General features: G+C 43.4%; 1 protein-coding gene across 2 annotated transcripts in view; it reads left to right on the forward strand.

Moving 5' to 3' along the window:
* The window catches only part of LOC105012884 (Na(+)/H(+) exchange regulatory cofactor NHE-RF2), a 55,834-nt gene that overhangs the window by 27,243 nt on the left and 5,146 nt on the right, over window positions 1-23,445 (forward strand). For both annotated transcript variants that reach the window (XM_029123685.2, XM_029123686.2), the window contains one exon: window positions 15,714-15,926. In XM_029123685.2, the coding sequence (XP_028979518.2) occupies window positions 15,714-15,926 (213 nt within the window). The remainder of the gene's footprint in view (window positions 1-15,713; window positions 15,927-23,445) is intronic.

Consider the following 23,445-nt stretch of genomic DNA (forward strand, 5'->3'; position numbering starts at 1 on the left):
TTTAAAGGGCTATGTTAAGCATGGAGGGAATATGTTGGGATAACTCCCACCAGATGAGCTGCACTGCCACCTGAGCTGAGTGGAGTTGATGGGTGTAGAATAGAGATGCAGGGGAGGGTGGAGGAGAGATGCAGGGGAGGGTGGAGGAGAGATGCAGGGGAGGGTGGAGGAGAGATGCGGGGGAGGGTGGAGGAGAGATGCGGGGGAGGGTGGAGGAGAGATGCGGGGGAGGGTGGAGGAGAGATGCGGGGGAGGGTGGAGGAGAGATGCGGGGGAGGGTGGAGGAGAGATGCGGGGGAGGGTGGAGGAGAGATGCGGGGGAGGGTGGAGGAGAGATGCGGGGGAGGGTGGAGGAGAGATGCAGGGGAGGGTGGAGGAGAGATGCAGGGGAGGGTGGAGGAGAGAGGCGGGGGAGGGTGGAGGGAGACTGAAAAAAGTCCCTATCAGGGAAAGAAAAGAGATACTGTATATGAAGGGTGGTGGGAATGGGGGAGATATGGAATGGGGGTGAGAGGGAATGGGGGTGAGAGGGAATGGGGGTGAGAGGGAATGGGGGTGAGAGGGAATGAGAGTGAACGGGAATGAGGTAGATGAATGGGAGAGATATAGAATGAGGGTGAATGGGAATGAGGTAGATAAATGGGGGGATATAGAGTGTGGGTGAGAGATGGTTGGGTATTCAGTTGGGTACAGATGGTTTAATTCGGGGAGCATCTCCAAAAACTGCAGCCCTTAATTTGCTTTTGAGATAAGAAACCACTTGCCCATAATTTGCTATTGAGATATTTCAGTGTCCCAGTGGAGTTGACCTCATCCCTTAACGACCTTACCTAGTCGTTTGTTGTTGCTCACTGCCTGGCCTGTTGTCCTAGAAAGTCAGCAAGCTAGAACAGATTAATTAGCTAGCGTTTTCATGCTGTGTGATGCTGTACTGGGTTTCTATAGTCGTCAGCACATTGAGTTGTGTTGTGCTTCAACTGCCCTGTCTCGTTGGTCACTGGGGATTCAAGCCCTTTATTTCAAAGCTGAACAGGCTGCTTTGACAGGACTAAGATGTGCTGCCAACACCATTCTGTCTGGCAGTTGGCGGTTGTTTCCCTGTGCTGACTGATAGTTTGCCCTTAGGACATGCTTTAAAATTATTCATGATGCTTGACATTTCTACCAGCTAGCAGCACTGATTGAGAGACACTTCACACGGTGACTACTGTAAATTGTGTTGGCATTTTGAATATATATTCTCACTCACACAGAGCGATGTCTGATTGTATTTTGTTAATGTAGCAACAACAGCAGCTACGGTTATAAGTAAACGCAACCTACATATTTACATATACGCACTGATCAGCCATAACATTATGACAACCTGCCTAATATCGTGTAGGTCCCACTTTTGTCGCCAAAACAGCCCTGACCTGTCGAGGCATGGACTCCACTAGACCTCTGAAGGTGTGCTGTGGTATCTGGCACCAAGACGTTAGCAGCAGATCCTTTAAGTCCTGTAAGTTGCGAGGTGGGGCCTCTATGGATCGGAGCTGTTTGTCCAGCACATCTCACAGATGCTTGATTGGATTGAGATCTGGGGAACTTGGAGGTCAAATCAACACCTTAACTCGTTGTTGTGTTCCTCAAACCATTCCTGGACCATTTTTGCTTTGTGGCAGGGCATTATCCGGCTGAAAGAGGCCATATTTATGCCATCAGAGAATAATGTTGACATGAAAGGGTGCACATGCTCTGCAACAGTGATCAGGTAGGTGGAACGAGTCAAAGTAACATCCACATGAATGGCAGGACCCAATGTTTCCCAGCAAAGGGCCAACCTTCACTCCCCACATGCCTCAGTGAGCCTTGGACGCCCATGACCCTTTCGCTGGTTCACCGCTTTTCCTTCCTTGGACCACTTTTGATAGGTACTGACCACTGCAGACCGGGAACACCCCACAAGGGCTGCGGTTTTGGAGATCCTCTGACCCAGTCATCTAGTCATCACAATTTGTCCCTTCTCAAAGTCACTCAGATCCTTACACTTGCCCATTTACTTGATTCTAACACATCAACTTTGAGGACAGATTATCCACTTGCTGCCTAATAAATCCCACCCACTGACGGGTACAATGATAATGAGATCATCAGTGTTATTCGCTTCACCTGTCAGTGGTCATAATGTTATGGCTGGTTTGTGTGTCTGTGTGAGTGTGTGTGTATACATTTAATCTCTCAACACGGTCATATGTAATCTGAAGCACAATTGGCAGCAATCACAGCCTTGAGTCTTTTTACGTTTGCCCTTACCCGCTTTGCTCTCCTAGATTTGGGCAGTCTCTCCCATTCTTCCTTCCAGATCCTCTCAAGCGCTGTCAGATTGGAAGGGCGCATCGGTGAACTGCAATCTTCAGCTGTTGAATGGGGTTCAAGTCTGGGCTTTGCTTGGGTTCCTCAAGGACATTCACAGACTTTTCCTGAAGTCTGTGAATGTCTTTGCTGTGTGCTTTGGTTCGTTGTAATGCTAAAAGATTAATCTTCTCCCTAGGCTGAATTACTTTGCCCTAGTGATGGCCATTCGAGGCTTCTTTACCATTGTTCTAGCAGCAGGATATTATGCTAGCTGCGCTAACTCAGATTTCCTTTTTCAAAATACAAGCCATTATTGAAATATATAAGGCAATATTAATCTAGTCGTTGCATTTTATGTTTACTGTCTGTTCCAATGTAGCTCGTCTGTTCTCCTTTACAGACTATATTAACTATATTGCCTTGTAAATTTCAATAATGGCTTTTATTTTGAAATAGAAAATCTGAGTGCGGCCAGCATAATATCCTGCTGCTAAAATAATGCTAATGAAGCCTTGTTTGGCCATCACTACTTTTCCCTTCTGAATTTACATTTGAGTCATTGAGCAAATATTTTACACCCTTCATTCTTCCCTCAATCCTGACCAGCCTCCTAGTCCTTCCAACTGAAAAGCCTCCTCATAGCATGATGCTCCAACCACTATGCTTCACCATATGGATGGTATTAGTCAGACGTACTGTAGGTCTTGTCATCCAGACGTAGTTCTTGTTATCCAGACGTAGGTCCCGGCCGCGTGTTTATTTTTCTCTGGACTGGCTTCCCTATAGCTACTTCACCGTAAAGGGCTGATTGATGGAGTGCTAGATATGGTTGTCCTTCTGGCATGTTCTCCTACTTTTGAAAATAAACTCTGAAGCTCTGTTAGAGTGGCTATTGGGCCCTTTTTGCTGGGTGTCTTAAGAGCTCTCAAGACTGCCAGCTCTAGGAAGAGTCACAATACACATCTGAGCTCAGTTTGCCATGGTAATGTGTCTGTATTATTTTGTATGTACATACTCATCTTTCATTTTCAATAAATATATGCAATTAGAAATGTTTAATGTTGTCAATCCTTCTTTCAGTGTTTACAAAAATATTTGAGCTCTTAAAAATCCCTGGTGCAAATACAACTTCCAAATCAGTTACTTATCCACAGCTGATGAGTACCACATTGAGAAGGCCAGCAATGAAGTACAGCAGTGATAGGCATCCAGCAGCTAAAGAGATAATTGACAAAAAGTTATTAAGCTATCAAAATAGCCCAGTTGCACAAAGCAAAGGTTAACATAATATAGCAGCTATCTACAATATACACTCACCTAAAGGATTATTAGGAACACCATACTAATGCTGTGTTTGACCCCCTTTCGCCTTCAGAACTGCCTTAATTCTACGTGGCATTGATTCAACAAGGTGCTGAAAGCATTCTTTAGAAATGTTGGCCCATATTGATAGGATAGCATCTTGCAGTTGATGGAGATTTGTGGGATGCACATCCAGGGCACAAAGCTCCCGTTCCACCACATCCCAAAGATGCTCTATTGGGTTGAGATTTGGTGACTGTGGGGGCCATTTCAGTACAGTGAACTCATTGTCATGTTCAAGAAACCAATTTGAAATGATTCAAGCTTTGTGACATGGTGCATTATCCTGCTGGAAGTAGCCATCAGAGGATGGGTACATGGTGGTCATAAAGGGATGGACATGGTCAGAAACAATGCTCAGGTAGGCCGTGGCATTTAAACAATGCCCTTTCCCATTCTGACATTCAGTTTGGAGTTCAGGAGATTTTCTTGACCAGGACCACACCCCTAAATGCTTTGAAGCAACTGTCATGTGATTGGTTGATTAGATAATTGCATTAATGAGAAATTGAACAGGTGTTCCTAATAATCCTTTAGGTGAGTGTATTTTCTCCTTTTGCGGAGAATGGACCAGGTCCAAACATGACCATCAACAAAAACAGTCAAGTTTTAAGATTTAACTTTGCTAGTTATCTAACTGAAACACATTGTCATTAGATGTTTATTTGGGGGTCTGACATAATTTGCATTCATCAGTAGGTGTGTAACGGTACGCTAAATTCATAGTTCGGTACGTAACGGTACGCTAAATTCACTGTTAAGTCACGGTTCGGTACGATTTCGGTATAGTGGAAAAAGATATGCTAAATATAACATTTCTTTCAATTTATTATGAAGTTATACATTTTGCCCATTGCCACTGTAGTTGAAGCTGCACTAGGTAGGATTTTTTCAGTAAATAAAGAATTACAACAATTTTGCCAATACACACAGGTGAGAAAGTGGTTCTGCACCAATGCCCAATAGAGAATGAATTTCCGAATAATAATGTGAAAAATAGAGAATCTTTTATTAAATATGCGCTCAGAGTTCAGTGTTATAGTTAGCCTTGCTAATGTTAGCTTAGGGCTCCTGGTTGCAAGCTGTTGAAAGCTAGTCTAAGTCTGCTGTAGTAGACGAGGGAGAAATTGTCTGTTTGTCATCCTGTCATCCTCTAGCTGACATTATAATTTCTTACAGTAAGCAAACTTCGCTCAGAGTTCCGTCCCTGGGGGAAACTCTGAGTTTAGAATGTTATAGACTATTTTCATTCGGAACACAACGCGTACCCAACCAAATGTCCTGTACAGAACGGTACAGTACGGATATATGTACCGTTACACCCCTATTCATCAGCTTTTTTACAGCAGCAGTTCAATACATTTATCTTTTTTGACATATTATCCATTAGTTTTTCACTTCAATATGATTGGTTAAAAGATCTCATGAAAGGTGCTAAAAGGACCAGCAAGGTTTGTCTTGATTTCAGACTTTTTATAAAAAGAAGATTAATTTTCATTAAGAATGTGACAACCTCATATATCCACTCTAGTCCAAAAACACAACCCAAGGTCATACATATTATAGAAAGACGTGCACTCTTTCCCGCTACATTGTTTTTAGTTAAATTAATGCTTGTTAATTCTGCTGTAGCCTAGCTTTGTGAATAGCATCATTATCATCTCACAATGTCAGCTTATGTTCCAAAGAGTTCAAACTGCGGTGTACATATTTAGTTAGTTGTTTTTAAATGCATTTAATATGCTGGGATAACAGTTGATTGAAAGGCTATGTGCAATGCTTTTGCATGTGTGTGTCCTTGTGTATGTGAGTTCTTGTGTATGTTTTCAAACCAGCACCATTTTCTGTCAGAATATAATGAGTTTCATCTGAGGCTTGGCCAGTGCTCCCATAGAGAAAGCCTTAGAGCCTCTCTGGATACGGAGTGCTAGAGATGCTGGTTCCAAAGAAAGCACATTGCTGAACACGTCACAAAGAAACACTTGGAACAGTGTGTATGGAGCTACACAAGGACAGACCCACATACACACAGAACTTCTAAGGAACACACACACCTATTCATGTTGGAGATTACTGATTTAGAGGGTATATACTCTAGGCCTGCTCTGTACCCAGTAACCTAGTTCCTGATCCTCCATGGATCGTTCACACTGAGGTCAACCATCTTCCCTTTTGACTAGTCTGCCATTCATTTTTTTTATTCCAGTCCTCTTTTCATCCCTCTCCCTATATACCCCTGTGGTCAGAGGGAGGTGCACAAAGTTTTGAGGTCACATCGTGATGCAATTAAATGAGGTCACATGGAGGTGCACGTACACGTGAGGTCACAGCGTGGTGTTCGTAGACGTGAGGTCACAGCGAGGTGCACGTAGATGTGGAGTCACAGTGAGGTGCGCATAGATGTGAGGTCACAGCGAGGTGCGCATAGATGTGAGGTCACAGCGAGGTGCGCGTAGATGTGAGGTCACAGTGAGGTCCGTCTTTCGCTTCTTGGCAGTTTTCATAGTGTATGCTGTAGTAAACAAGGGAGGAATTGGCAGTTTGTCGTCCTGGTCTGTAGCTGCCATTGGTGTTTCTTAGAGTAAGTGAACTTCGCTCCCGTACTTATGCTATCCATCCAGTTCATAAAATAAGCCAAGGAGGAATGCTCGCCCCGCAGAAGGCGATTGGCTGGAAGGTCCATCCTCACAGAAGGCGATTGACTGGAATGGGATTGCTGGAACAGAATTGGCTGGAAAGTAGCGGCATACAAATATTATAAATTGACATTCCGCTGGGACGGTTTGCAGCCGAGTGTGAAGCGGTGGGGATGAGAATCAGTACCTCCAAATCCGAGGCCATGGTCCTCAGTCGGAAAAGGGTGGCTTACCCACTTCAGGTTGGTGGAGAGTGCCTGCCTCAAGTGGAGGAGTTTAAGTATCTAGGGGTCTTGTTCACGAGTGAGGGAAGGATGGAACGGGAGATTGACAGACGGATCGGTGCAGCTTATGCAGTAATGCGGTCGATGTATCGGTCTGTCGTGGTGAAGAAAGAGCTGAGCCGCAAGGGGAAGCTCTCGATTTACCGGTCAATCTACGTTCCTACTCTCACATATGGTAATGAGCTTTGGGTCATGACCGAAAGGACAAGATCCCGGATACAGGCGGCCGAAATGAGCTTTCTCCGCAGGGTGGCTGGGCGATCCCTTAGAGATAGGGTGAGAAGCTCGGTCACCCGGGAGGAGCTCAGAGTAGAGCCGCTGCTCCTCCACATCGAGAGGGGTCAGCTGATGTGGCTTGGGCATCTGTTTCGGATGCCTCCGGAACGCCTTCCTGGGAGACCCCGGGAGGAGACCCCGGGAGGAGACCCCGGGAGGAGACCCCGGGAGGAGACCCCGGGAGGAGACCCCGGGAGGAGACCCCGGGAGGAGACCCCAGGAGGAGACCCCGGGAGGAGACCCCGGGGAAGACCTAGGACACGCTGGAGGGACTATGTCTCCCGGCTGGCCTGGGAACGCCTCTGTGTCCCCCCGGAAGAGCTGGAGGAAGTGTCTGGGGAGAGGGAAGTCTGGGCATCTCTGCTTAGACTGCTGCCCCCGCGACCCGGCCCCGGATGAAGCGGAAGAAGATGAATGAATGATGACATTCCACTGGCCCTGAGCTGTCTGTGTTGCTAAACAACTTTTAGAAGGCCTCATTAGCTTACACAACATGTATATAGGGGACAGTTTTTTTTATTGGAAAATCCTACCTAGAGCAGCTTTAAGGCTACACGTCCATCTCCAGAGACCTTTCTGTTCCTGTTTTCACCGTATATAATGTTATCAAGAAATTTACGTGATGAAGGATTACAGCGAAGGTTTGTTTGAATGTCGGTGAAAGCATCGCAATCCACTGGCACAGAGATTCCAGCTGCTCATCAGACACAAGGTACAATTGTTTCAACTCGCGCCATCCATCACCATCTCAATGAAATCTGGTTGTATGGCAGGAGACTCAATGCTGAGAGAGAGATATAAGACTGCAATTTGTCAAAACTCAAACGAACATGTCACAATGGTTCTGGGAAAACTGAGACTAAATTAGAGCGTTCTGGTGAGGCTCACTATCTCTATTTACAAATGAAGGCTTCAAAGTAAAGAACACCTTCCCCACAGTCAAACATGAAGGGGGTCCAATTATATTGTGGGGTTGCTTTGCTGCCTCTGACACTGGGTGCCTTAAATGTGTGCATGGCGTCTTAAAATCAGGCAAATACCAAGGCATTTTGCAGGGCAATGTTGAACCAAGTGTCCTAAAGTTGGGTCTCTGTTGAAGGTAATGAGTCTTCCAGTAGGACAATCACCACAAACAAAGCACCAAGGAATGGTTCCAGCAAAACCCTCAGCTGTACTTGGTAGGAAGTCTTCATATCTGTAAAAGAGTGGGCCAAACTGCCAGTACAAAGATGAAGGAAGCTCAACAATAACTAAGGGAAGTGCTTAATTTGCTACATAATATATAAAAATAAGTTTTGTTATGACAATTTTTTCAGTACAGTTTCTGCTCACTTTCTGATTTAAAAATATATGTACGGTTCTTCAAAAAGACAGGTTGTGTAATATCAACAGTGAAATACAATTATGAAGACCAAATACTTGAGTCAGTTTCAAGTACTTTTTAGACAAAATTGTCATTTACTTGAAGTGGTTTGTATTTAATATATTAATGCCCAATATATTCAAATACCTTTCAGTTTTATCAAAATGTAATTGCATATACTGTAGATTCGAATTTTTGCTTGTGAGATCCCTGGAAGTGAAGGGGTTAACAGTGGTCTTGATCTAACTATACCAGCAGTCTCTTAATGAATAATTCAGCAAGGGAGACTATCATTTTCCATCAAACCAACGCAAACAAACACAGAGTCAGACTGCGGACACATTGGAGAAAATGACACACTGACACATGCTCAATCATAATCTTACTCACACTCTCCACATACATACACTCAGGGCGCACGCAGTCATACACACGAAGACGGGGAGACAGTACAATGCCTTATTGTGACAGGATATTGAAGTGCACCATGTCACAGCATTGCATCCATTGATAGTTCTTTAACACTCTGTCAACAGTGCAGAGTCGTTGGGGCCGGTGGGTCAATGAAAAAGCCCAGGGGGCTGTGGAGGGAACTGGGGAAAGGCTTCAGACAAGGCAGAACACAATGCTCAATAATATATTTTTCTTATTTTTTTCTGGCCTGGTGACCTAACCAGGAATTGTATTTATTTTATTTGACCTTTGTTTTACCGGGAAATAATGTTTTTGTTGTAGGCTGTAACTATGGCCCAGAGTTTTTCCTGGTGTGGTCATGAGCTGCGGAAAACCTCCAGCGGTTTTTCATGGGAGAAAGCTTTATGATGGTGGAAACTTTTGTTTTGGTTTCCCTGAAGTTATCATTATGAGTGTGTGGATTAGTTTCCACTGGCTGTGTTCGGAACAGAACTGTAACAGAAGCTTGCTCATGGAATCTGAGTGGAGCATGGAATTCTGTACAGACCGAGGACTGTAGTGTTGCTCTTCCCAAACAGAACACAGGATTTTCCAAAACACGGATTGAGTTCTCCCCTAGGACAGATTCCATGATAATAGGCTAGTTTGGGAAAATAGGGAAAATAAGTTGATTTGTTCTGTTTCCCGTCAAAATATCTATAAACCACATATTAGAGCTAAACATTATTGAACATAATGGCCCCCACCAACATTTTTAAAGTGCCCTCGAGGATTATTGGCACCCTAGGTAAACTTCTACTACTCAAGGTAAACTTTTTTTTTTTGTGCAACATAGTTCTAAACTCTACATAAGAAAATTGCTTTGACTACACTGGGCCTTTAAATGAAAGAACCTTCTCATTAACTTTCCTCTTTTTTCTTCCCCTTTACTAAATGTTTTTCTGGCCACTGTAACAGTAGAAAGCAATCCCACAAACGACTGTTGAAGAACAGACATTGGATCAGTGCTATCACAGTGCAGAAGTACAGGAATCCTATTTAGTTATGTTGTCACGGCATTTCACTTTGAGTGCTTGACTTCGACCGATACGCAGAAAGGTACACATCCAAGTCTGTAACTGCTTAGACAATGTATTGTTTCTTGTCCAATCCTAACCCAATCATCAGTCTTTAATAACCCTTCTTCCCATTCGCTGCACCTGACTTGTTTGGCTCTCACTAACGGTCCTAACAGAGCCAAGTGTTCTTTCGTACAGAAAGAGGAGACCCGATATTAATATATGCACATGTATTAAGTAAAACTGAAATGGGTGATCAATTAAACAAAAAATGCTTTAAAATTAACAATTATCTGTGAATTTATGTAAATACAAGGCGTTTATTCAACAATCTGTAATTGGCATATAGTGTTATGACATTATGTTATACAGTTTATATTCTGAAACCAAAACATTTCTGTGGAGATTATTACATAATGAAGACAGGAAAAATGTTTTACGTTGGAAAATCTTTTCAGTGGCAGCGGACAGAAGAAACAGGCAAGATAACGCACACAACCAAAGTCACATGTACTTTAAACATACACACAACCACACGTACACAACACACACCCTCACAGAGGGATGGATGGCATGGGCCACGCTCCAGGGGGTCTTTAGAGCGTTTATATGCAGTCAGAGTTTCACCTGGCAGGGACAGCCGTCTCCCCTCACTAATGTCTGCCAGCTGGGCTGTTCTCACTGTTTATCTTTCTTATAGACCCTCCAGCACTTACTCTCACTCTCTCTCTTTTTCTATTTGGTCTATCAATGTCTCTCTCTCCTTTTCTCCATTTGGTCCATCAATGTCTAGCTCTCTTTCTCATTTGGTTTAACTTTGTCTCTCTCTCTTTCGCCATTTGGTCTTTCCTTGTCTTTCTCTCTTCCACCCTGGATTCATCCTGACTTTTCTCATTTGCTCTCACTTACATACACAGACAACCTATTTCTCTATTTCACTTTATCATCTGTCTCCATCCCTCTCTCCCTTCTTTTTTTCTCTCTTACTCACCATGGGGTGGCAGGTCTGAATAACTGAATGCCTTTAAGGCCATTTAAATAGGTCATTGGTCAGAATGGTCAAATATGTACTTGGCCATGGTAATCACTGATCTTTCCCGCTACATTTTTGTGCAAAAATGTGTTATTATTGATGCTATGAGCATTACAGAGACCCCATTTGAAATCTTCAGGCCCTACCGGTTCATTAAGTAAAGAAAAGACAGGCCTTTCATTAACTATAGCTGCAGTTAGTGTAAATATAGCATTTTACACATCTTAGTGTTTATATATAGAATTTCGCACATATTAGTGATTGTCTGGGACATCTCATTGTGCTATTAACTTTTTGTTTTCAATTAAACAATCTAAGTAAAGTCGGTAAAAAATTGCAGTATTTGCAGAAAATTGTACATTTGTCCATTTCAAACTCTGACCAATGGGAAAATTAATCATTTGATATTATACTTCACTTGGTGTGCCATGCTAATCATAGTTTTTTTTTTCTAGCATGGATGCCCTCTTATACCTCACCTATTTTAGTTTTCCAAGCTCTTTTATGGGCTGGTCTGCTAAAAGGCATTTTATGGGTTTCCAAATATGAGATGAAAAGTTTGTTGCTCATTATCATGCCCCAAAAGTGCGGTTACCCCACGTCTAAGTAAAAATGACTTAAGTGTATTGTGTTATCGAAACTCAGTGTAGCACTCTGCTGGCTGTGACTCTTGAGTGGTAGGCTGAGGGACAGGGGGCCGGTGAATAAACCTAGATGCTCAGTGTCAACTGTTTTGAATATACTCAACAAAACATTGGTTCATTTTGCTATAAAATGTTGAATGGTTCTAGCATTATCAGGTCTTACCTTGAGTGTGGTAAGTGTTCAATTCAGCTGTACTGCAAGACCCCATACATATAGTATTGATGAATTTCCATCAGTCCAAATCATGATATTGTAATGGTTCCTCATTCGGTTCCATCTTTGCCAAGGAACCCGACGGTTGCAACCGTTTCACCTCCCTCCCGGAACCGGTGTTCAACATCCCTGGTCTATTATGAGCCACTGAGCGAACGCACCTCCTCACACTCCTGTCTTGTCAAAACCCACACCTTCCAGCCATCTGTTTAATCACCCAGGGAATTTAGTGTTTGTCTTGTCTGTCTTCACTTGTTGAATATTCAAACTGTAAATGTCTCATGCATTACATATACTGTTGGAAATCTTCTGTTCTGTCAGAAGCCCCTTTTTGATTCTTATTACGTTTGAGGTCCATTCTCATATATATCTAACTTGCACTGAGTTTGCATTTCCTTAATTGGCAAATCATTACACAGTAGTGGAGCTCTGTGAGAGAAAGCCCTGCCTCCAGCTGTTTGTTTAGAGATTCTAGGTACAATTAAAAGGCCTACATCTTACGATCTAAGGTTACGTGTAGGTATGTATGGATGGATCATTTCAGCAAGGTAAGTAGGAGCAGCCCTAACCCTAACAGGCAGCCAGTGTAAAGAGGCTAGTATGGAGTAAGGTGTTCACATTTTTTTGTTCTAGTTGGGATTCTAGCAGCCGTGTGCAGCACTTATTTAAGTTTATTTATTGATTTGTCAGGGTAACCGGAAAGAAGAGCATTGGAGTAATCTAATCTAGAAGTAACAAAAGCATTGATTAGTTTTTCTGCATCAGTTTTTGATAGATAGTTTCAGATTTTTTGCAATGTTTCGAAGATGAAAATAAGCAACACTTGAGACATATTTTATATGTTCTTCAAAGGAGAGGTCAGGGTCAAGGGTAGCGCCTAGGTTTTTTACAGTTTTTTGGGATACGACAAATGCAGCCGTCGAGGTTCACAGTGAGATCTGCTAACAACGCTATTTGTTTCTTGGGTCCTAAAACAAGCATTTATGTTTTTCTTGAGTTTAAAAGCAAGAAGTTCTCTGTCTTCCACTTCCTAATATCTGAAACGCATGCTTCCAAAGTAGCTTATTCTGGGGCTTCTCCATGCTTCATTGAAATATATAACTGTGTGTCATCAGCATAACAGTGAAAATTGTGATTCCGGATTACATCACCCAGAGGCAGCATATATAGTGAGAACAATAATGGGCACAGAACTGAGCCTTGAGGAACACCAAAACATACCTTTTATTTGTCAGAGGATATGTTATCCACACATACAAACTGATATCTTTCATAAAAAAATTTGAATACTATCTTCCATGACTACAAGGTCATGGAAACTCATTGAGGAACATTGTGTATGGCGTGGGGGGCCTGTAAATAGTAGCTATGTAAAACAATGTATCAGCCTGGTTAACTTTCATGAGTAAAACATCAAAAGAATGAAAACCAGTGATGTGTTTGAGACTATATTTATATTTACTGTCATAAATATTAGCAACACCCCCTCCGTTTTGGGATGCACAGGGGATATGATTACTAGTATAGCCAGGAGGAGAGGCCTCATTTAGGTCAGTGAATTCATTAGGCTTAGCCACGTTTCACACAAGCCAATAACATCTAATTAATTTACCGCAACTGCCTTTGGAGCAAGGGATCTAATATTTAGGAGTCCCATTTTGAGATACGAGGTGATACAGTCATTTTTATTTATGACCAAGGTGGAGGGATGCTTTATCTTAATAAGGTTGCTATTGTTAGCACTTCCTGGTTTAACTTTTCTCAGCCTGGAACGAGTCAGAGTTGCAATAGGTAAAACTGTACTAACTACTCTGGCTATGCTATTGACAGACTCCACTATGCCAGCAGGCTGGCTAACAGCCTGCTGCCTGACCTGCACCCTATCTCATGGTGAGGCTATAGGAGTGAGACTCCTGTCAATGTTCCTAGATAAAAGTAGAGCACCACTCCAGCTAGGATGGAGTCCATCGCTCTTCAGCAGATCAGGCTTGGCCCTATTTCTGGGTAGAGTCACAAAAAGAGAGCCAGTTATCTACAAACTCTACCTCCTGCTACGGGGCAGAACTCAGTTTTCAGCCAGCGAGTTGCGCTAGTCTGCTGTAGAGCTCGTCACTACCCCTAGCTGGGAGGGGGCCAGAGACAATTACTCGATGCCGACACATCTTTCTAGCTAGTTTACACGCTGATGCTATGTTCTGCTTTGTAACCTCTGACTGTTTCATCCTAACGTCGTTGGTGCCAACGTGAATAACAATATCTCTGTACTCTCCATACTTGCCAGTTTTAGCCTTCGCTAGCACCAACCCCGTCGGTGGCTCTGCCCCCCGGTAAACAGTGTACGATCGCCGGCTGATTCTTTAGTCTATTACTGCGGGTAATGGAATCGCCGATGCCTAAAGTTTTCAGTTTTCCCGGGCCACCGGTAGAAAATGCCTGCCGATTATTCCCCTCCGAAGACAGCTCGGGCCTTGACTACGACTCCAGTGGGGAAAACCTGTTGAAAATCTCACTCGGCTCTAGCAGCGACTCTTCCCAGTGACCAAGCGAAAGTTCTTGCCCGGCTTCGGGAGCTGTGCCGGGGGACTAACAACACTGTTGTTTCTTCCTGGTGGCACTGACGCAGTTTTATCCATTTCTGCACTAACATAATCCTTGCCTGACATTTGCATCTGAAGCCGAGCCTCTAACTCATTGGTGAACTCTTAAAGTAGAATTTAACCAATTAGTTTAACCAATAACACTGATAATCCCGTTATCATGGCACCTGTCAGTGGGTGGGATATATTCGGCAGCATCGGAACATTCTGTGCTCAAATATGATGCGTTAGAAGCAGGAAAAATGGGCAACCATAAGGATCTGAGTGACTTTGACAAAGGCCAAATTGTGATGGCTGCACAACTGGGTCAGAGCATCTCCAAAACTGCAGCTGTTGTCGGGTGTTCCTGGTCTGCAGTGGTCAGTACCTATTAAAAGTGGTCTAGGGACAGAAAAGCAATGAATCGGCAACAGGTTCATTGATGCACATGGGGAGCGAAGGCTGGGCCATGCAGTCCGATCCTACAGACGAGCTACTGTAGCTCATATTGCTGAAAAAGTTAATGCTGGTACTAACAGAAAGGTGTCAGAACACACAGTTGATCGCTATTTGTTGCGTATGGGGCAGCGTAGCCGCAGACTAGAAAGGGTGCCCATGCTGACTCCTGTCCACTGCTGAAAGCACCTACAATGGACACGTGAGCATCAGAACTGGACCACAGAGCAATGGAAGAAGATGGCCTGGTCTGATGAATCAAGTTTTCTTTTACATCACCTGGATGGCCGGGTTTGTTGCTTACCTGGCGAATACATGGCACCAGGATGCACTATGGGAAGAAGGCAAATCTGCAGATGCAGTGTGACACTTGTTCTGCTGGGAAACCTTGGGTCCTGCCATGTGGATGTTACTTTGACATGTACCACCTACCTAAGCATTGTTGCAGACCATGTGGCTCCCTTTCATGGCAACGGTGTTCCCTGATGGTATTGTCCTCTTTCAGCCGGATAATACACACTGCCACAAAGCAAAACATTTTCCGGAATGGTTTGAGGAACACAACGGGTTCAAGGTGTTGACTTGGCCTTCAAATTCCCCTGATCCCTGTTCAAATCGAGCATCTGTGGGATGTGCTGGACAAACAGGTCCGATCCACGGAGGACCCACCTCACAACGTACAGGACTTAAAGGATCTGCTGCTAACGTCTTAGTGTCAGGTACCACAGCACACCTTCAGAGGTCTAGTGGAGTCCATGCCTCGGGTCAAGGCTGTTTTGGCGGCAAAAGGGGACCTACACAATATTAGGCAGGTTGTCATAATGTTATGGCTGATCCGTGTATATCTAATATAGTTGTAGAATAAAGCATAACTGCAGTTGGTAGAAAGAGCTGTTGGTTGATACATAAAGCTGTTTGGTTGCTCGAAACCACAAACGATCAATAAGGGATATATGCCGTAGTCTCAAACTTCTTTGTTCGCCTTAAAAACGATACACCTTATGCGTACTGTATGACCACACTGTAAGAAATGACGTATCGTTTTCTGTGTTCCCTGTAGGAGGCATTAGCCCAGGCCCATTCCCAGGTGACGGCGGCACCGGTTGACCCATCAGACCTGCTCCCAAGACTGTGTCACCTGGTCCGGGCCGAGACGGGCTACGGCTTCAACCTGCACAGTGAAAAGTCTCGACCGGGCCAATACATCCGCTCCCTGGACCCAGGGTCACCAGCCGACCGCGCTGGACTCAGGCCGCAGGATAGACTGATAGAGGTGAGCTGAGGTTCGATTTCTACCGCAGCATCAAGAAATACACGAGAATGGGTGGTTGTGGTACAGGGTTGTGGAGGTTGTGGAGACAGTTTGTGGAGAAGGAGTGGAAGGAAGAGAAGGGGAGGAGGTGGGGGAGGAACGCGTGGAGAAAGTGGAGAGGTGAGGAGAGTGAAATCTGATGTTGATCATGGATAAATGGACCAGGAGAGATTTAAATGTTACCCCGAGGGTAAGAGGTAACGAGGCAGGCATATATCAGGTATTTTCCAGTTGTTTTGAGAAATGAGGTAGGCATTCTTTTCCTTTTGGAACACTCGAATGAAAGAGTTTTTTAGAAAATGTCAGTGAGAGGGTGACTGAACATGTGTACACGTTGTGACCAGAAGATGCCTCCTAGTCCCCCAGGTACTGTACGTACTGAACTTTGGGGCTGGCTTGAATGTTTGGGCTTGTGGATCAGTGTGTGTGTGTGTGTGAGTGTGTGTGTGTGTTCATGTGTTTGTCTGATGCTTATGTTTGTTGATGCGTGGCAGTGAGCTTAACGCTCATACGTCATGAGTGTGCCGGGTCACATGTGCCTGGTTTAGCCCCGTCCCGTGTGGGGGAGTCCCTGGGGGGAGTGCAGGCCCGCAGAATGAGAAAGCTATGCATGTCAAACTTTTGGGGTCTCTAAATACATTTTCAGATTTGTTTGTCCCAAAAACGAATCAGGGTTCATTTGAAAAATGGTTAGTTTGAAAAATGAAATGGCCATTCCAATCCCAGAAATTCATCGGATTCAGGAAATCTTGTTCCCACTAATTATTTCTCAGTGAAATCAATGTATGAAATGTTTTTGCCTATTCTGTACTCAAAAATAATATATGGAAAGACTGTATATTTTAAACTAATATATGCGCATGCATGCAAGGGACGAAAGTCTGTTTGTCAGTTTGACTTGAGGACCCAGACAAGAAAGAAACAGAGGGACTACAGGATAGAGGCACAGGAGATGCACGGGAGAAATCTAAATATAATAGAGGTATATCATAGATATAAATATGTCTGGTTTTACCAGGAAGGGGGGTAACACACAGTGTGAGTGTGACGAAGAAAACCATATTAGAGGGATGGAAGTTGGAGGAAGAAGAGTATAGGGAAGGAGGAGAGGACAGGATGTACACATTACGGACACCCCGCTGGGAGAGAAGATTATGGATGATAGATTGTGGATGATGACAGAACATGGATTATCCATTATAGATCTCACACTTAACGTTACATGTACTGTACAGGCATCATAAACACTACCCATACTATACAGCCATCATTCATTCTGTAATTCATCTTTCTGTTTTCTCCCCTCTGGGGCAGACGGGTTGACCCTGCTCACCATATACCCGCTCAATCAGGGCACCAGACACATTCCCATGAGCCCTGACCCCAAAGAAGTACATCAGGGCCAAATCAGAACCAGATCTGGAGTTAGACCCAACAAACACAGTTCAAATTCACAGGGTGACACACAAGTCACTCTGAGACATACAGAATCTAACAAAGCTGAACTAAATTTTCAATAGCTTTTAGTATTACTAGAATCCATACCATACATAACCTAATAGTCTAATACAGTGGAACAGTACAAACCTAATAGTCTAATACAGTGGAACAGTACAAACCTAATAGTCTAATACAGTGGAACAGTACAAACCTAATAGTCTAATACAGTGGAACAGTACAAACCTAATAGTCTAATACAGTGGAACAGTACAAACCTGATAGTCTAATACAGTGGAACCGTACAAACCTAATAGTCTAATACAGTGGAACAGTACAAACCTAATAGTCTAATACAGTGGAACAGTACAAACCTAATAGTCTAATACAGTGGAACAGTACAAACCTAATAGTCTAATACAGTGGAACAGTACAAAGCTAATAGTCTAATACAGTGGAACAGTACAAACCTAATAGTCTAATACAGTGGAACAGTACAAACCTAATAGGGTCTTATACAGTGAAACAGTGCAACACACACACACATCCCATTCCATCCCGGTCCTGTCTGTACTTAATGTGTAACATAGAAAGGGCACACCCGCTGGAGGCAGAGGCAGAAGTTGTTTTCAATGCATTGATGTCTCTCTGACAGTCCAGCAACAGGAAGCATTGACAGTGCTTTAGCTATGGGAGTTAGCTTCCTGTGTCTGTCTATACAGAGGACAATGGAAATAGCAGACAATGAAAGTAGACTCCCTATCTTTGTGCTATATGCTCCGTGAATTGACTTTCATGCTTTTTGCAGCTAGTTTGCACTGTTCTGTGAAGGGAGTAGTACACAATGTTGTACGAGATCTTCAGTTTCTTGGCAATTGCTCATATGGAATAGCCTTCAGACTGACCAGTTTTATTGCTTTTTTAATCAGCACAACAGTTTTCAGTGGTGCTAACATAATCGCAAAAGGCTTTTCTAATGGTCAAGTAGCCTTTTGAAATGATTAGGGATTAGCAAACCCAATGTGCCACAGGAACATGGGAGGGGTTGTTGCTGAAAATGGGCCTCTGTACATCTGTATAGATATTCCATGTATAGATATTATTTCAGCTACAATAGTCATTTACACCATTGACAAATTCTACACTGCATTTCTGATCAATGCAATGTTATTTTAATGGACACTTGTTTTTATTTTCGTTCAAAAACAAATAAACTTCTTTGTGACCCCAAACATTGAAACAGAAGTGTGTATAACGGCTGTATGTATATATAAAGTCACACACTCACGGACATTTCCCTACCAGGGATATCAAATGGGGTTTCATTGGGTTCCAGTTGGTTTCAGAATAGGTTAAGGCAGCTTGCAGGGAATTCCACTGAAATGCTTGGCAATATGGAAAATGTATATTGCAATACATTTCCCTAGATTGATACGATGCAGATAAATGGAATGGGTTTATTAATATTATTTTGTTTCACATGTATTACCTGTTTAACTAGTTTAGCTAGTAATTTGATTATGGTAGACATCAGTTCACCATCACCCATATTGGCAAGAATATCTTTTTTCAAACACATTTTCCTATAGGCTACTTGTCATTGTAAGTTGTCAATAGTGTTGGCAGTGTTGTTCTTTTTCAGTAATTGTGTTGGGCTCCCCACTCCCTAGATACTGTAAGAACACCATACATGCACTGTCAGTGTCTGCTTGGCTCTTCAGCCCATACAAATGGAATTCTATTTATATGCTTCCATCTACCCCCTATACAATATGCCTGTAGAGTGCCATTCAACAGCCATCTGTGACATTCTGCAAAATCGCATTCAATAAGGTCTTTGTAGGTAACGCACCTGTTTACTGTAAGTGTCCTCTTCTGATCACAACGCAGTGAAAAGCCTTGGCCTTTTCCTTCCCTACATGAATGGACTCCACACTAGGAGTCTCAACCACTTCATAAATCACAAGAAAGATGATTTAGACACCTGTCCTCTAAGATCGCTCTGAAATCAGTCCTGTATTCAGTCACAGATTTGATAAACATTCCCAAAATATTTGTTTTGCTGAAATCTGACATATCTGAGAAATTAAACTGATTTAATCCAAATAGGCTTTTTTAGTTTATAGCAGTGGTTTTAAACCCTGCTCCTGCCCCCCCCCCCCCTGCCCTACATGTTCTAGGTCTCTCCCTGCTCTATCACACCTGATTCAAATGATCAGCTCATTATCCAGTCCTTGATGAGCTACATCAGGTATGGGAGGGCAGAGAGAGATCTGAAACATGCAGGGCAGGGGGCCTCCAGGAGCAGGGTTGAAAAACACTGGTTTATAGAATTCACATAATTATGTAACTATGGTACACAATATCTGAATTGGATTAAATATCTAATAAGAAGAATGTAAGAAACTATAAAAATGTCCGGAAGCAGACCATCTGACCAGAAACCCATCCTGCTGGCCAATATACAGGATCAGTTCTCTATGTTTAACAACTAATATGAAGCAGTGGCTTGGATAATCATTTATTCAACCTAAGTAATGTATTCTCTGTGAATTTGGTGATGTTTTCCCATTAACTTGAATTAAATAATGGGATCAGTTTGACAGAGAAAAAGCTAACTAGCTCATGGATGCAAATGGATCCATTAATGGATCCATCTTGTCCAGACTACTGTAATACTTTGTTTACATGCCTCAACAGTAAGCCCCTCACGTTGAACAGAATTCAGCTGCCAGACTTCCAAGGACTAAATAAAGGTCTCATATAACCCCAGTGTTGTCAGCTCTACATTGTTTACCGGTGAATTTCAGAGTAGAATTTAAAATTCAATGTATCACTTTTAAGGCACTACATGATCTGGTACCTGATTACATTAGTGACATGCTCAACACATACTGCCCTGTTAGGCCTCTCAGATCAGCTGAAAAAGGATTTCTGGCTGTTCCGGAGGCTAGACTGAACACTAAAGGGACTTTGCTGTATGGGCCCCTAAACTCTGGAACAGCCTACCACAGAATGTCAGAGATGCTACTTCAGTTAATTATTTTAAATCTTACCTAAAAATGCCTTTTTATAAGATGGCTTTTACAGATATTTAATAATTTTGTAACTCTATATTTTTTTTACTACTTTTACATTTTTCTTTTTAAATAATGTTTTTATATATACAGCTCTGGAAAGAATTAAGAGACCACTGCACCTTTTCTTTCCTTTCCAAAAAAGTTGAAAAGGAAGGTTTTGAGTGAGGAACAGAAGCGTTAAAATTAAGAGACCACTGCAAATTGAACGCATCTGTTCCTCTCTCAATACTTTCCTTTTCAACTTTTTTGGAAAGAAAATAAAAGGTGCAGTGGTCTCAGAGCTGTATATTTGTATTATTATTTTTATGTATTTCAATTTTTACTGTGTGTAAAGCTGCTTGTGTAATTGTACTTAAGTGCTGAACAAATTAAGTTGTTGTTATTATTATTATTATTATTATTATTATTATCTCATGGAATACTTGCATTGTCCACAGTTGTCAGTAGCCAAGCCTGATCATAAGCCTGGGTGGTTAATTAGGTTTCACCTTGGATGTGTAAGCAGTCCCACAGGCACAGCAGGCAAAGTGTTTTTGTGAACACAAACACAAGACAAACACCCAAAACCAACTTTTGTATAAATGCAGTACTGTGAATGGGGAATCATCAATTGCTTTACCCCTCCTGAAAACCCTGGTACTCCTCATTGCTTTACACCTCCTGAAAACCCTGGTTCTCCCCATTGCTTAACCCCTCCTGAAAACCCTGGTTCTCCCCATTCAAGTGTGTTATCGGAACTACAACCTTTACTCACACAAATCATGTACATGCAAAGGGATTGGCCCGTCAAGGTTTCGGATCTATCTTCACCAAAAAACGAATTATTCTGCATGTGCATGTAGCTTAACTTGGAAAAGCACTTTAGTGCATTGTTAAATGTTACGGACGACTTTTAGCACGAGCATGATGCGCCACAGAGCCATTTTCTCCATATATTTTCAGTGTCAGTGATGGTCCTATTTCAATCAGTTTGTGGTTCCAATGCTGGGTCTGTCAGCTACCGCTACGTTAAGGCTAAGTGGCTAGGCCACTGTACCCACTGGATCTGCAGTCGGAGCCCTTGGTTTGGCCTACATAACCTTAGACAGGTGTTTCTGGCTCTGCGGCTGACTGGGGGTTGATTATGTGGTTGTTATTCTCTGTGGGTAATGGAGGTTGTCCCTGACAGAGCAACGGGCGCTACGACACACTGCTTGGTTCATCTGTCAGCAGCTTGTTAGCGAGGTGAAGACCCATGACAGACCTCTTGCTTCGATGAGGATGGCAACGTTGAGGCTCTCCTCACTCGCTCGTCCTGTCATAGCCAAAGCGACCTCATGCTCTCTCCCTCTATCATTTTCCTCTGTTTATCTCTCACTCTCTTTCTCTCAGTCTCACCCCCTCTCCATTTCCTGTCTCGCTCCATTAACCTGGAGCAGTTTGGATGTCAGCGCTTGGCGTTACAGTGTGTATGAGAGGGAAACCCCCCGGGCTGAGACATGGTGAAGTGTGACAGTGCTGTGCTGTCCTCTCAGGGCTGTGTTAAGGATGTGTTGTGACCAGGGCTGCGCTGTCCTCTCAGGGCTGTGTTAAGAATGTGTTGTGACCAGGGCTGCGCTGTCCTCTCAGGGCAGTGTTAAGGATGTATTGTGACCAGGGCTGCGCTGTCCTCTCAGGGTGTGTTAAGGATGTGTTGTGACCAGGGCTGCGCTGTCCTCTCAGGGCTGTGTTAAGGATGTGTTGTGACCAGGGCTGCGCTGTCCTCTCAGGGCTGTGTTAAGGATGTGTTGCATGCATACGCACAAACCCACATCGAAGATCAAAGTGAAACCTTTGTAATGATTCCATGGTCAACGACCTATAAGCAAACATTTCTGATAATGCCTTGAAAACGACTGCTAAAGCATTTAAAACGACCTCAATGTAAATCATGTTTGGCCGTCCAGCGCCACCCTTTTATTGTGTGGCATAGTCACCTACTGAACAAAAGCCCTGTGACCCTAATTAGCTTGAGTGGGCTGTATTGCTGTGTTTTCTCGTTAAGCATTGCTCCTATGAAACATGAGACAACATCTGCTCCCCTGACCTAACACAAAGGGGACCTGTTCCTCCTCCTGTACTACGCTGTTGTGATGGGATGAGGCTCTGAACAGTTTGTGATGACCCCCGAAAGCCTTGTGACACCTACTCTAACAGAGAGGGAATGAATGGCCAAACAGCTGTTATTTCGTTCCTATCTGCTGTTATTGTTTTGGATATTTCGCTCCATCTTCCTCTCTCTACCTCTCCTACACACAACAGATGCGCATACTGCTCCCCACATCTCTTAGACATTATGTTGTTCTCTTTCTTTCGCTCTCACACCCAAACTCCCCAGCTTTTCTCTCTCACTCAATGCCTTCTTTCACTTTTTCTTTTTCCTTCCCCGCCTTTCCTTCTTCTCCTAGTCCATGCCTAGCAACCATAGTCACTCCCTGGACTTAAACCTGTGAGTTAGTCATGAGGGGGCAGACGGCTAGCCGTGCTATCAAAACTGTATTAGAGGAGCGTGTTTGCCAATCACCTCCGACTTCCCGTGTTATAAGCCACGGGGTTAGTGAATTTTAACCCCGTATTTTAACACCCCCCCCCCCCGCCCCGACACTGATACCTGAAACCCACACTATTGCCGGAGCAGAAGCTCTGCATCAATATTAGATGGCGTGTCAGTGGTAAGGCAGGTAAGGCACCGTGTCACCCCACAGCATCACTGAATAGAGTTAATGGAACAGGCAGTAGGTCTAGAAAAAGTCACAGAGAAACTGGTTGAGGTGAAGGTGAGAGGGCACCTTTTCACCTTTCTTACAAACTCTTTATTTTCTCTTACACGCACTCTCCCCTCGCACTCTTTTCCAACTGTCTTTGGAGTTGAACTCACAAGTTGCTGAATCAATGTAAAAGTGGACATATGGAGGGGGGAATGTAATGTTTGAAAATAAATCTTT

Source organism: Esox lucius, chromosome 11, assembly GCF_011004845.1.
Source record: "Esox lucius isolate fEsoLuc1 chromosome 11, fEsoLuc1.pri, whole genome shotgun sequence".
In the NCBI taxonomy this organism is placed as follows: Eukaryota; Metazoa; Chordata; class Actinopteri; order Esociformes; family Esocidae; genus Esox; species Esox lucius.